This window comes from Lasioglossum baleicum, chromosome 11 (assembly GCF_051020765.1).
Source record: "Lasioglossum baleicum chromosome 11, iyLasBale1, whole genome shotgun sequence".
Lineage (NCBI taxonomy): Eukaryota > Metazoa > Arthropoda > Insecta > Hymenoptera > Halictidae > Lasioglossum > Lasioglossum baleicum.
This window is the reverse complement of record NC_134939.1, coordinates 6,235,760-6,250,637: the sequence shown is the minus strand read 5'-3', so window position 1 is coordinate 6,250,637 and position 14,878 is coordinate 6,235,760. Positions and strand designations below refer to the sequence as shown.

Below are 14,878 nucleotides of genomic sequence, written 5' to 3'. Positions count from 1 at the left end.
CGAAGGAAGCGGGGAATTGTACGAATGAAAACAAAATGAAAAGAACCTGGAGAAAGCCACTGCCGGACCTGATCTTCGTGGGCCCAAAGCCAGGCGAACGGAGAGATGACCTCAAGATGACGATGATGATATCGGCAACGTGGTCGGTTGCAGGGTCGTGTACAGTCACGGCAGAGAGGAGAGAGAGAGAGATGAGAGGGAGACGCGGCAACGACGCGGTTGCCTCGCGCAAAAATAACGCGTAAAGCCTGCTTTAAACCCGCCCAACAACGCTCACTCGAAATATAGGGGAGAGTGGCTTATATCCCGCCACTTAACACGTTTTACCTAATATTTCCCATTTTCCACTAATCGACATGCGAATTAATAATGGATATTTTCGTTCGATGCGTGAAGTGTCTACTATTGACTTGGTAAATGTTTATTTAGTTAGTTAGTCCCCATCATTTGTTTCCAACTACTTCTCATTTTTGCAGTAATTTTTGCATCTCGTGTCTGCACAATTTTGCAGCTTTTGAGTTTAAAAACGGATATCCGGGATCATTCGATACAAAAGCTTGTTCGTAGTCGAAAAATATTTTTCTCAAAACAAGAAAACCATTTTTGTGCTGTTTCCTCGACAGTAGCATGTTTCTTCATACACAGCATAATTGTCGTAGGTAGCCTCGACAACTTTATTTCACGGAGATGCTCGTTTTTATTCGCATGAGAATCCATATTTTTGCAAATTAATCACTTTATTATTAACGCAAGACAAAAACGGCGCAATCACGCTAAAGAAAACAAATAAAAGCTATCGCGTATAGCGCGTGCTGATAGGCAATTGTTGCGACCTGTATACAATGTGAAATAAAAAACCACGTAAACGTATGGACAACCTTAATAGCGTGAAACTTATTTTCAAAGTCAAACTCACTATTGCAACTCGATATGTCAAAATTGACAGATTCCAAAGTCGAAAACGAAGAAGTGTCTGAAATGTTTTTCAAATTTGATAACCCAAACAGTTAACTGGTAGCTTTCTATATTTATATTAAACTTCCTTGATAAACGTCATTCTTACAAACTTAGTCGGAACGAACAAGAATTTATATAGTTATTCAGTCTCTTAACATATTCACGTTCAATTTAAGAATAAAGAATTTTCAGTGTTGAACTTCCAGTTAAGAAAATATATAAATGGCACCAATATTTTAAAAAGAATTGAATTTAAAAAGCAGTTGCTTTCAATGATCAATAATCCAGGAAACTGTGCATCAGCTTTAGACAAGCATGGTTTAATAACTCTGCGATACAATCATAGACAGTGTTAACTAATTGACTATTTCTGTGAGTCCTTTCCAATATCTTTATTTACATACATTTATATCCATTAAGATAATTCTACTACTGAAGAACAAACTCAAATGGTGTTAAATCAAGTTGTTTGAAGAAGACTTTTTCATATAATAATGACAATTACTAATAACTTAAAAGTACCGAATTAGTCACGTGACATTGTGACACAGGCAGGTCAGAGACGAAACGCGTCACGTGATCGGGCCGTGGCGAAAGCGTCGTAGAAGGGGAACGTAGGGGGCACCGTCTTAATCTGGCGTCTCTGGTGGTGCCCCCTTGGTGGTCACTCTTGTTTCCCAGTTGGAAGTCGCATTCTATCCCCTCCAGTTGTTAGACAGGTGTTTAGCTTACTAAATAAGCTTTCTACGTATCACGCTCGCTCTCGATGCTTCTCGCTTTTCTGAATCCATTCAGAGCCAATCGAGCAGGAGAGAAAGGAAACGGTCGGTAATTCCTGGAATTCTGCCTCCCCGGATAATGGTCACAATAAGATCCCGAACCCGCGACCATTAAACAAGCACCACTGTCACCGCGAATACTGAATGAGCACCTTATTGAATGGGTTGAGTTTTGGCGGCTGTCAGAGCTCTAGCTGCCTGGACACATGCTGGGTTCTCATTTTTGCAATTCTCGAATGCTTGTTAGATGTTGGATCTATAAGGAGGATCGTTGGGTGGAGCTAGAGAAAGTAATAGAAGCCAATGAACGTTAGCACGAGGTGCAATTCCAGTAGACGATCAAATTATAAGAGTTAATTATCAGACTACCCTCAATTCTTGTTGCTTTATTAAATTAGAAATTTAACACCACAAGTTACCAACATTGCCCATCACATGGGTAATGAATATGTTTCTCGTACTATAAAATTTAATTACCTATTGCATCCCCTTCAATTGTGATGATATGAAAAATATTTTTTTTCGCAATTTATTCGACAGGAATTTCATATTTACTTTTAATTTTTGGAACACGAATAAAATGTACACTTGCAGTACGTTCGTGTTACATTTACATTTAAGAGTTTACATTGAAACAATCAATTTTCATATGGAGCATTTATAAGAAATATTCAAAATGGCCGGTTCCAATATTTTTAATTTGCGATTATTGAGATTGTAAAGATGCATGCATGAGGAATTATTGAACAAGTTTATTTCTCTACATCAAATAGCTAAAAATTTTGATGGACGTATTCTTGTTATTTTAAAAAGAATCACTTTGTTGTTCCGCAAACGTAGCGTTAAGCGTGTAAAACTGAGATAAATTATATGAATCGGTCGAAGGAGAGATAAATTATATGACTTGGTCGAAAGAGTTTGTCCAACATTAAACAAACTGAACGTACAAGAGAGGAGATTCGTTTCGCGGTTTCGCGTGCGAAATTTACATTTTATAAAACGTACAAGTTGGCACATGCGAGACGCGACGTGTCCAACTAAAATACTCGCCGATGGTCAAAGCCGTGCGCGCGGATAGGTGAAAAGAAACTAGAAAAATGACTGACATTTTGTCCCCCTTTGTGCGCATGGCGAGAAAAGTGCAGCATGGAATAGCTCTGTCTCAATCCGAGGACTGCAGCCATCGAACACAATAGTTATGCACGTCGCAGATAATGCCGACTATTCTCGTTTATTTATACGCTCGCGCACACGCGGCCAACCGTGCGCAGAAAGCACACACCGGACACGCAGATGTCTACGGGACACAGACGCCACGCGATTGGACAAGGCCTCGTGTCTCGCATCCCGAGTAGTGGCTGAGGACTTCGAACATTTTCGACAAAAGCCTCGAACACTTCGGTATTGTTAACGTGAAACTCTTGCATAGGAAATATCCCTTTCCGGTGGAAAATCTTGCGTAAAAATATGTTCCGATGAATAAATAGGCGGATGCAGATAAAATCGGGTCTTAGAAGCCTACACTGATTAACCTCTTATAAGGGAAGGACCCCCAAGTGACTTCGATTTTGATAATTTTTTGTGAGACGATGGTACATATATGGATCCCTAATTATGTGTCTGCAAAATATTAGGTGTAGTTACTCAATAGTTTTAAAGATATAAACAATTAAACTTTCATATCTTGTTGATATACCATCAACTGAAGTTCAATTAGCCGTGTAAGCAGGTTGCGTGAAAGTTCAATTGTTTATATCTTTAAAACTATTGAGTAACTACATCTAATATATTGCAGACATCATGAGGGATCCATATACCATCGTCTCGCAAAAGATTATCAAAATCGAAGTCGGACACTTGGGGTCCTTCCCTTGTTAGCGCACTCGTCCGAGTTAAGTCGGGTTTAAGAAAACGATCTTTTCCGCGCGTTTTGGTTTTCTATATGTATAAATACAGCCGAATATACTCGTTGGTGGAAAAAAATTGGTGGAAAAACGACCGCTTTTGAAGTCTTAATTGGCGCGTTAAGTGGTTAAGTGAATTAATTATTTTGGTATAGATATTTACAGTATGATATGTTGTATTCGTCAAATTAATTGTAACTTATTCATTAGTTGCAGTTTCCCGTAGAAATGCGATTTTTTTTAACGACAGCCTGTTTTGTCCAACTAGAATAGCAGAACCGTGCACTCATTAAAATTAATATAAGATAGAAAAGATGTATCTCGTTCTGAACAAAGAAACTTTGGGCTATTGCACATGCACCAGTAGAATACACACCCATACACAGGCGCGTTCAATATTGTTTATGAGAATGGAATTTCGTTTGTGCGAATACGTGAGTCAACTTTCTGTGCTATTATTTATTTCATTTAATTAATAATAGAATTCTCACTGTTTCCAGTACTTTTGTTCCACTGTTCTGTAATTGTTAACTTTTAATCAATAATTAATACAAAATAATCTTATTTGAGCACGATCAAAAGCCTGCACTTAATAATTGCGTATCAACCGATTATCACGTGACATTTACATGACAAAATACAGACTCGTACTATTAGCGAATTTACGTTGTCGTTTATTAGTATTATAGTCCCAAGTAAAAGTGGTTGTGCCGAGATCGATGATTCTTCAAAAACGAGATGAGGCATTGTTCAGCTGCGATCTCAAAATTATTATCGAGGAGCCCTCTTTTAAAAAAACGGAAAAATTCAACAATTAAATTATTGAATTAATTTTGCAAGAGCTGTTTTTATAAATACATAGTTGCATAATATTTTAATTGGAAAAGTCGTATGATAAAGTAACGATGATCTCAGAGGATCTTACAAGACTCTTATCTTAAAATAGTTAAAATTCGTATAATTGTATTCTGTACGTTCAGAGCACTCCGATATCAAAACTCAAACACGACAGATGTAGATATACATACTGTGACAGAGTGCAACAAAGAGAAAGCCTAAGTCCTTTCTGTGAAATATTGATGAACTTGGCGACTTTGGAAAAAAGTTATACCGGAAGGAAACTTTTCTTTTATACCGTGGCGACTGTGTTTGAACCCATTCATATTTCCAACATTCTCGTGTCGTTAAAGACAAATAGGTACTGTTGTAGATACTCCTGTCGGATATTTCAGGATCTTTTAGTGAGACTAACTTGTACTCCTTCTGCCCCATAATAATAGTAGCAAGTGAATATTTAAACGGGAATTATTGCCGAAAGCAGCTGTAAGTTATATTGTAGCGCAAAATTGCGAAGTCTTCAATCAAAATCAATGTTTCATGACATCAGTCATTTGCTTTGACACATCTTTCAATTTTTAGGTTAACCTAATTATTACGAATTGTAACTATTTTTCTAATTTCATCCGCTGATCGAAATCAATTGTTTCATTTCAGTCGAATATCAACCCTTTGTAAAAGCCAGATGAAGAAAAAACAAGTTATGCTGGAAGCAATGAAGAACTATGGCTCCAATAATTAGGAAAGCAAAGCTTCGCAGCCAAGGAATCCTACCTACAAGTTTAAAATGCAGTAACAGAATTATTGAAAAGTCCAGAGAGAGAGAGAAACTATCAGAACACTCAAAATAAAAATTAGGAGTAACATTTTTAATTTATTGTTTGTTTTTTGATAATAAATGTTGCGTTCTATATTTATTTTCTTTTGCTACTATTATTATGGAACAAATTAAATTCATCAACTGCTACTATTGTTATGGGACAGAGGGAGTATAGATTTCTATTCCGATACGACTGCTATTTTGATAAAAAATTTTTTATCGAAAATGTACTGCCCCTAGAAAGTGCTTGAACGATGCTCTTCTACAACATGTATATCCTACAACTTTCGTCTGAAACATTTGTTCGTATCACCTATAACTTTCGAGTAATTTCAACGCACCGTGCGTCGCGCATAGCTGCGATCACTATGGCCACGTGCGCCGATGGTTCTGCTCGCTTAAACCATAAGCTGGCGGACTGCGAGCGGCAAGAATCACTGGAGCAGTGTGTAAGGCGCGCGATATTTTTTTTACCCGGTTCACCCAGTCGTGTGTTTCTCGTTTCCCTCGATTTCAGAGGCGCAGCTCGCAAAAGCGGGGTGGCTCGCTTTGAGGGAAAAGTGCTACACCGCGGGAAGAAGTTAGCTCCGTAAACTGTTAAACCGCGTGTGCGAATCGATACACGTGGCTTTTTTTAACCTGTTAACCGGGGAAGACGAGTTAACTCGTCATTCGTTTTCGATTGTGTCTTCTAATCGTGCTCGGTCTATTATATTTATCTATCGAGAGACTCTTCACATCAACTATAATACAATCATTTGCGCCTTTTTATCTCCGTGTGCACGTAAGGGGCTACTCTACTCATTATATCCATTTTTGAAAAATATTGAAATATTTTTTGCAACTGGTTTTTATTAGTATCATATGTTTTTATTATTATTATTACTAGCATTATTCTGAAGTATGATTAAGTATATTTACATATTTAATATTGTCAAGTATAACTCGCTATATTCAGTTTTGAAAAATGTTGAAAAATTTATTGCAATCTGTGTTTATTATTAGAATGACGCTTTACATATGTTAAATAGCGAAATCATTGTAAATTTTTATGTTCTTGGATGACCACGGATTAATTTACATTCGTGGACTAAAAATATGCAGCATAACATTATTGGAAATTGTAATTTTGGTGATTGCAATAACGATTAAATAAACAAAATTCATTGTACACTGTGCCACAACACACTTTTTGAAAAGAAATTATCCTTAGATTTCAATGCAAATACATACTTGGACATACCGCAGTTAATTTACTTCGTTAAGTATTAATGAGGAAAAGCAACGTGTTCGAAACCTGGACCGGTAGGTCTTGAGAACCTGTTCCTTCAACTCTATAGCCACTTTTCACAAGCAGGGAATACCCCAAATCGACGTATTCAACATCAAAAAATCGAAAAAAAACTTGCTGGTTTCTCTCCATCTACCATTCCTTCGCTCCTCTTCATGTGCCACAACTCTGGACACGTTCGAATCTTTTTAACGACTATACTCCTCTTTCGGACATTAATGTGTTCAGTAGACTGCGAATTTTATAGTTAGGACATAAATTAATAGACGGAATAAGAAAACTGTATAGGCATTAGAAAAATTATATATATATATATATATAATTAATCTTCGAAAGTCCATGGCTAAAGATTTTTTAATAGATTTTCCAATAGCAATAGCAATTTCAATCGTGAGCCAACAAGTAGTAACCCCCAGTAACTTAATTGAATAATTTTGTTTGGACTTATTAAAAATCCTATTAATAGGCCGTCGGTAGATAATGCGTAATATAGAAAAAAAATCGAGGAATGAAAGAAAATGATTTATTTATTTTCCAATAGCGTTTTAAACCGTGCCATACGGCACATCCGTCTCCATTTCTCCAAGAACCAACGCGAAAAGCCCCGGCGAACGTCTGGCGACAAAAATCGCAAATAAATTCCTTGCGTCCGTTCACCGACGAGGAATTTCAACGCGTTCGCCGCCGCCATTTTGTTTGGAAACCGTTCGTCGCGTGCCACGCTGGATTTTCAACATTCTATTCAACGCGTTACGTTCCGGACAAATTTTTATTTTCTCGCCGACTGGTCTGCACGACTAGCATTTGTGGGAACCTTCCTAATCGATCACGGCTGAACCCATAGCGCGGCGTTTGTAGATTGCTCTTCTACCTTTAGGCGAATTGTCGTACCTCCCTAGAATCATCGTAATCTCACGAAGGACGCGGTATTTAATCCGAGAGTATTTTGTCTGGCGTCTTATCGAAATTGTATATGGCACTTCCGGCGAAACGATACATAGGAGCGCGGAGATTCTCACGAGCTTGATTGTGAGAACTGATTTACTTTATTTGTTACAACGTTTAGTAATGTCAATATTTAGTTCAACAAGATCAGTCGTGTCGGAATCTCAACCTTACAAATTTTTGCAGAATCAAATTAAATTAATAAAATGCAAAGAGGATAGGCATCCTCTATGATAAAATTGAATTTCTAAATCTAGTCAAAGATTAGCGTCCCCTTATGTGACCGACGCGTCGCGACGTGGTAATGGAACAATCATTAACATGTTAATGATTGTATTAAAATTTTTGTTATTCATGATTTCCTGGAATAAGGAAATGATCGTATGTTTTCTGATAGCAAATCACCGAAAACAGAAAATAGAAATTCATTTTGACCTAACAGAAATAAGTGCGGATTTTTATGTAAAATAAGAACTGTGTGCATAAATTGCAAGATACAGGAACCACGTAAACATCTATTTTTGTCTTAACCCTTTAGGTCCAACGTTCTTTTACTTCAGAAATTGTTACAAAATGATATAGTTGATGATATAGTTCTGCCTCGCTGAGGCAGTTGATCATCCAATCGCGTTTGATAGCGTGAGTGGGGGATCCTAGAAGGAGGACTCGCGTGACCGGGTGGGGGTTGCGAATTCGGACGGGGGATGTGGACCCTTTAATTTTAGAGGACTTCGAGGCTGATTTTGACCCTGGAAGTCCGACTTCATTGATGGGGAGGGACCGACTGAAGTCCGCTGTAGGACTTACCCTTGCATACACCCTCGCCTGCGAGGTCGCCGCAGCTAGCGAGATTTTTCGGTGACGTCAGAAAAATTCTTTTATTCTCTATACGTAGCCGACTCAGCCACTACATCACCGAAAAATCTCGCTAGATGCGGCGACCTCGCAGGCGAGGGTGTATGCAAGGGTAAGTCCTACAGCGGCCCCTCCCCCTCGTTGAAGTCGGACTTCCAGGGTCAAACACAGCCTCAAAGTCCTCTAAAAAAGAAAAATTCTTTTATTATCTTTTTTCGAGAATGAAGGGGAGAAAGAAAGAGATAGAGGGAGATGAACAAGTGCTCGAGCACTGCTGTTGAGGGAACTGCGACACTTTATAGAAGGTGCCGCGGAGGGCGGTCGCGATGGTACGACCACGCCTACAGGGATGGGAGGGGAAGGTGCGACGGCGTGTGAAGTGCGTCCCTCCGCTGGACTTTCCCCTCCCCGCGCGCGACGATGCCCTTGCTGAACGAAACTAGTTCCCTTATACTCGGGCAGCCAGGGCGTCGCGAGGGCGTCACCGGGGCCATCGGGCGGTTAAGCTGGAACTCTGTCCAGGGAATGGGGTGCAACGGGGAGACCGTGCTGTGCCTCTTATAGATTAGGTATCCTGAAGAAGGCTTCTTCAGAGTAGAAGGATCTACGGAAGGTTGGAGAGAGTTAACGGAATCTTATATCGAATTTTATAAACTATCTAGATCTGGAGCCAACCCCGAAATATCGGGTACTCTATTCAGGAAATCTATTCGGAAAATCAGTATCCACGCGACATTGGAAAGTGCTGCACATATTTGCGGAACTAGAGAAACACAGGGAAAGCAACGGAAGGAGAAAGTGAAGAAGCACCACCGCCACACAGTACCATTAGTCAATGTTCCTTGCCTGTGACTACGTCTCGTCTCGTTCATAATTGCAAACCGTGTAGCGTTGATCTTGGGGAGCAGGGACCCTACTTCCTCTCGGAGGACCACCTCTGCGTCACTACCGTTTTGGCATTATGATCTAGAACAGGCCTGGACATCGTTGCAAGAGTACTCTACATGTTTCCCTCTCCATCAGATTCCCCCCCCCCCCCCGCGACTTTGTACAAGGGACATGTTATTGGGAGCTGAAAAGAAATCGCCTGCGACGGCACAGGGCCTAGGGGGTCTCTCGCTCCTCACGCCTGTCCCCACCATCGATGCAGTCCCAATGTTTAGGCTTTGACGCCACACGCTACGTAGTGTGTGATCGCCTAGCCAATATTTCGCTAGAGCCGAAAATACGTGTGACTCGGGGCGTGCCCCACCTGCATTCCTAACAAGTGACGTCAGCTGCATTATTTAATTATGAAAAATGAGACTTGTGTCCGAGCTAGATCCTATAAAAACGTGTTTATATGCTAAAAAATTAGTATCTCGTCTTTCCAGAATTTTTTCCTACTACATATACCATTATATGTAAACAATGTTTTGCAGTAATCTCTCATTTGATTAACACCCAACGCACCACCGCGCCGCCGGGCCGGTCAAGCTCTTCGTATTTTTCATTTTATAATTATTAAAATTATAAAATAAAGTATTAAAAAAGCCCATGAAATCTAAATAAATCTAAATTAATCGCTAAATGTAGTCTGTGTCAGTATATAACGTGGTCAAAAAGTTATTTAAAAATACTGATGTCTAAAACAAAAGTTGGTATTAGGAGAATTGCAAGTTATTCTTTTCTCAGTGTAAAATCGTGCTCTGTAATAACGACGACCAATAACTAGCAGTAGCACTTAATCCCTTCAATTAAAAAATTGCCATCGACACATTCTAAATTCCGAAAGTTATTAGGTATTGTAACTGCGTATAATATAGCAGTATTGCAATCTATTCATTCCATATTCATTCATTCACTTCGTCAGTAATATATTCAATTTTACGCCATTAATAAAAGTTGATTATTTTTCTGTGACTAGACAGATGCAGGCTGTATCCGAGTAATACGCGAAACAATGATTTGTTGCATGTGCCAGCTTTTGCACGGGTACTCCTGTATAAACAATTTTTTTAGAAAAGAACTTAAGTTAGAGCTCCTTGCGCTTCTTAAGCATTATAATTGTAGGAAACAAAATTTTTTGGAGCCTCGATGTGTTATGAATGTATGAACAGATATAACAACATGTACGTGGACCATTTATTCTTATAATGATATGGATGCACCATATTCACTTATTGTACCCTTTTCATCGACTTATATTAATGTGTAATGCAAATAAACGTTGCTCTCATTTACTGTTAATACCGTTTCCAGTGTACCATGAATTAAACATTTTAATTAGAAATTTTGAATTCAAGGCTAATGTTATCTCAGATCATTCTGCGAGAATGCGATTTTCTGTCCAAATGTAAATTAAAACATTTTTCAAGTCACCAATCATAATGAAATAGTATTCATTAAAATCAAAGATCAAATTGCATGTAAACATGTTCTGCAAGGGAACGTGCTAGTTCAAATTGCCACGCGAGAAAGATCTGTAGGAAAGTGTTAATGTTCAATTGAAGGAGAGTTTGTATTTAGACGAAATATCTGTTTATTAGAAAGAACTGTTCGCTTCGCTGGTTCGCCTAAGACTCAAGTCTCCTGGTTTTTCTGCGAACGCGAAAATGAAAACAAAATATATTTTTGCCGCCAATAGGTGGGGCTACTTTGCACCCCCACTCTAGTGAATATTTCTCTAAGGAGTGGGAAATTCGCGACAGTGACGTGTCGCGAGTTTGCCCTTGTAGCGGAGAATTTCCATGGGCCCTACACCCTCAACATGCCTTCTGCGTCTTCAGGTAACGGGTCCGTTTTATATTAACGGGGTCGCGTACCATCGACTTGGGCCTTTAGAAATTCGGGGTTTTATGACTCCTTGCGAGGGCTATCGAGACTGTCGCTAATAAACCTAATGGCAACCCTAGCAGATTTCTTAATGACCTGACAGTTTCCTCAAAAATAGCTTCTATTGTCGCGTGAGTCCTAATACCTCTCCAGCATTTGCACCGCAAATGTTAATTTTACTGTGTGCAGCTGGCCGCTACAGATCCAATTTTATTAACTTGATTTTTCCACTTTCGTCGAATTAATTGAACACAAGAGATAAACAGAGTCGAAGTCACGATAACGTTGTACCCACGCAAGATTCGTTATCAAGCGATCGTAAATACGTTTGTGGAAAATTTTCGAAAATATTGTACATTACCTTTAATATGGAATTCAATTTCAATTAATTACCAGGAAACAGTCACAATGTCTTGGAAAGGCAACGTCTTTCAAAAATATGGTTTGCGTGGAATGGTGTAAAACGACATTTTGGTGTAATCCTAAATGAATTATCCGAAGTTAAAATTGTTCATAGTTGAAAGCTTCTTCAAACTATGTATACATAGTTATAGGTTCACAAGGAGATTTTCAGATAAAATTACGGCGGCGTAATGACGTTTCATTGAAAATGATCATAAAATGAGAAAAAATATCTCGGTAGTGTTAATTCAGCGTCAGTTAATCGGAAATAATTTGCAGAAACACACAATCTAGAATCTAGGGATTCTAATGCCGCTTTCCCTAGGTTCACCACGAGAGCCTTCCGTGCATCTTCGAGGCCCATCGTTGAAGTCTTCCGGGAGTCGGTGTATGTGTTAGCGGTAAAATGTATAATTACTAATCTACAGAATGCTTAGGCATTCTATGTAACACCTATAAAACTATTAGGCACGGTGTATGACAAGTTTACTTTACTTTCTACCTGGCGAAAATTTGAGATAACATAAGCAGAAAGAAAATATAATCTACGTCGTATATCTCTATTCATTTATTGCGCGTTCTATGAATTGTTAAATCAAATAAACTAAATAAACGAAATAATTAAAAACATTCATAGAGATAGACAGTTATTATATAAATTACATTAGGATGTAGCGGCCAGCTGCACACAGTAGAATTAACATGTGCGGTGCAAATGCTGGAGAGGTTTTAGGACTCACGCGACAATTGAAGCTATTTTTGAGGAAACTGTCAGGTAGAGTCATTAAGAAATCTGCTAGGGTTGCCATTAGGTTTATTAGCGACAGTCTCAATAGCCCTCGCAAAGAGTCATAAAACCCCGAATTTCTAAAGGCCCAAGTCGATGGTACGGGACCCCGTTAAAGGTTGTCGCACACTAGACCGACACGGCGTCTACCTGCACCGCGCCGATAGGCCGTTTTGGGTTTCTTCTGTGTATTTCAATGGGGATGCGCACACTAGGCCGTACCGACGACCCGCCGCATCCTCATTGAAATACACAGAAGAAACCCAAAACGGCCTAGCGGCGCGGTGCAGGTAGACGCCGTGTCGGTCTAGTGTGCGACAACCTTAATGTAAAAAGGACCCGTTACCTGAAGACGCAGAAGGCATGTTGAGGGTGTAGGGCCCATGGAAATTCTCCGCTACAAGGGCAAACTCGCGACACGTCACTGTCGCGAATTTCCCACTCCTTAGAGAAGTATTCACGAGAGTGGGGGTGCAAAGTAGCCCCACCTATGGGCGACAAAAATATATTTTGTTTTCATTTTCGCGTTCGCAAAAAAGTTAGGAGACTTCAGTCTTAGGCGAACCAGCGAAGCGAACAGTTCTTTCTAATAAACAGATATTTCGTCTAAATACAAACTCTCCTTCAATTGAACATTAACACCTTCCTACAAGGGTAAAGTATGATTTTATATAGGGTGATTCCCAAAGAAGGAGTGACTGGAAACAGGTGTATGTGTTGAATGCATAGGTTAGCCTCCCCCCCCCATGAGACTGAATAAATAAAAATTATTACTATACACAGAGGGACTCCCGTTAATATTCGAACACTCTTAAAAAAACTATTTTTAAATATTTCACATATTTTCGATGAAATTTTCATATAATAATTGACACAGATACCCACATAAATAAGTTGCAAAATATTTTACAAAGTTCTCTGTAATTCCAACATCTAAAAGAGATTAAAGTCGAAACGGTTCAATATTGAAACAATGACCGTCTTATTAAGAGCATCTGAATATTAATAGAAGTCACTGCACATTTGGATTTCTAGAATAGACATTTCAAACAAGTAAAATGTAGGACAACTAGCTCAGACCTGACCTACTCATACATTATGAATATAAAACAAGCCTTTGTTACATGTTTGTATATGTATATTAGATGTCAAAATGACGGATGTGCTTGTGTCAAAACAGAAAATTTGATATAACTATAACAAATTATTACACATTTGAACAAGCGCAATGATCAGCCTATTTCTCACTTCCAACGTGTATAAAACAATTAGAAAATAGCTTGAATGGCTGACTACTGGAAGAATCACCCTACTTTTTGATATTTGTACCAGCTAGCTCCTAACCTAGACCTTCCCGACCCATCTAATTCTATGAAATAAACAATAATACTTGAAACTGGCGCCTAATAATCTGATCACGTGTGATCAGGGTACCCGATCAGAGTAGACACCGTATTACCCAAGATCATTACGTCTTCAGCAATCTACGGAACACCGAATTCTCCACTATGCTAGGACCTGAAAGACAGTGAAAGCGCGCTCACCTTCCATCCGGCGCTGCTGTTGCTCTCCCCCTTTTCCCTGAAGTAGGGGATATTTTGCATCATCCATTCATAGATTTGTGAGAGGGTGAGCCGTTCGTCGGGCGCGCTGGTGATCGCCTGGGTGATCAGATCGGCGTAACTGTGGTTGCCCCAGGCGTTCCGTCTTGACGAATTCTTCTTGACCGGAAGCAGGCTGCCGGCACCTTGGCCGAGAGCTGCATGCTGAGGCGGCGTGCCACTTTCGACGCCCTCGACGCCCTCCTTGCTCCCGGACACCACGTTCCCGACCACGTTCCCCTCGATGTACTCTTCCGATCTTGGCAGCGGCCACGTGTGCGACCGGGCTCTCGTCTGCGGCTCGAATCCGCTCTCAAGGTCGTACGGTACCCCCTGCTGCTGCGGTGGTAATCCGGTCTTCGACCCCGACGCAGAAACCGGCACCGAGTCCATCATGCTGGGCTCCTCCGTGTACTCCACTTTGGCAAAGCGAGAACACCTCGCGCGAGGTGCTGTCCTCTCACCGACACAATACGGCGTGATCTCGCGAGAGAATCGTGGTGGGCCCGATCACCAACCACCACGGCGAAGAGAACGAAAAACCGCGGTCTCACCCCACCGGTCACTCTCGCTATCCGATTTGCACACTCGAGGAACCAACAAAATACGAAAACAAAACGCACGTCGAGTCGCCGTCGTCGTTGTTGTTGTTGTTGTTGTTGTCGTCGCAGTGTTACTTCCTTTCTGTTTCCCACGGTACAACACGCGCGACGCTGGAAACCCGACCCGACGCGAAATCACGAGCAGAGAAACGGTACGAGAAAAGCCAGCGCGCGGAGTGTCGCGGATCACTCGAATCGAACTCTCCCGCGACTGGCTGCGGATCGACCGAGAATACACACTGTAGGCTGTTTTGCGTGTCGCGTGAGCGAAGGAGAAAGATAGA

General features: G+C 40.3%; 1 protein-coding gene across 1 annotated transcript in view; it reads right to left on the bottom strand.

The window, feature by feature from the left end:
- The window catches only part of Foxo (forkhead box, sub-group O), a 191,730-nt gene extending 177,193 nt beyond the window's left edge, over nt 1-14,537 (bottom strand). Inside the window, exon 1 of the mRNA XM_076433826.1 lies at nt 13,936-14,537. Within this exon, the coding sequence (XP_076289941.1) occupies nt 13,936-14,388 (453 nt within the window). The 5' untranslated portion in view covers nt 14,389-14,537. The remainder of the gene's footprint in view (nt 1-13,935) is intronic.
- Between the last annotated feature and the right edge of the window lie 341 nt (nt 14,538-14,878).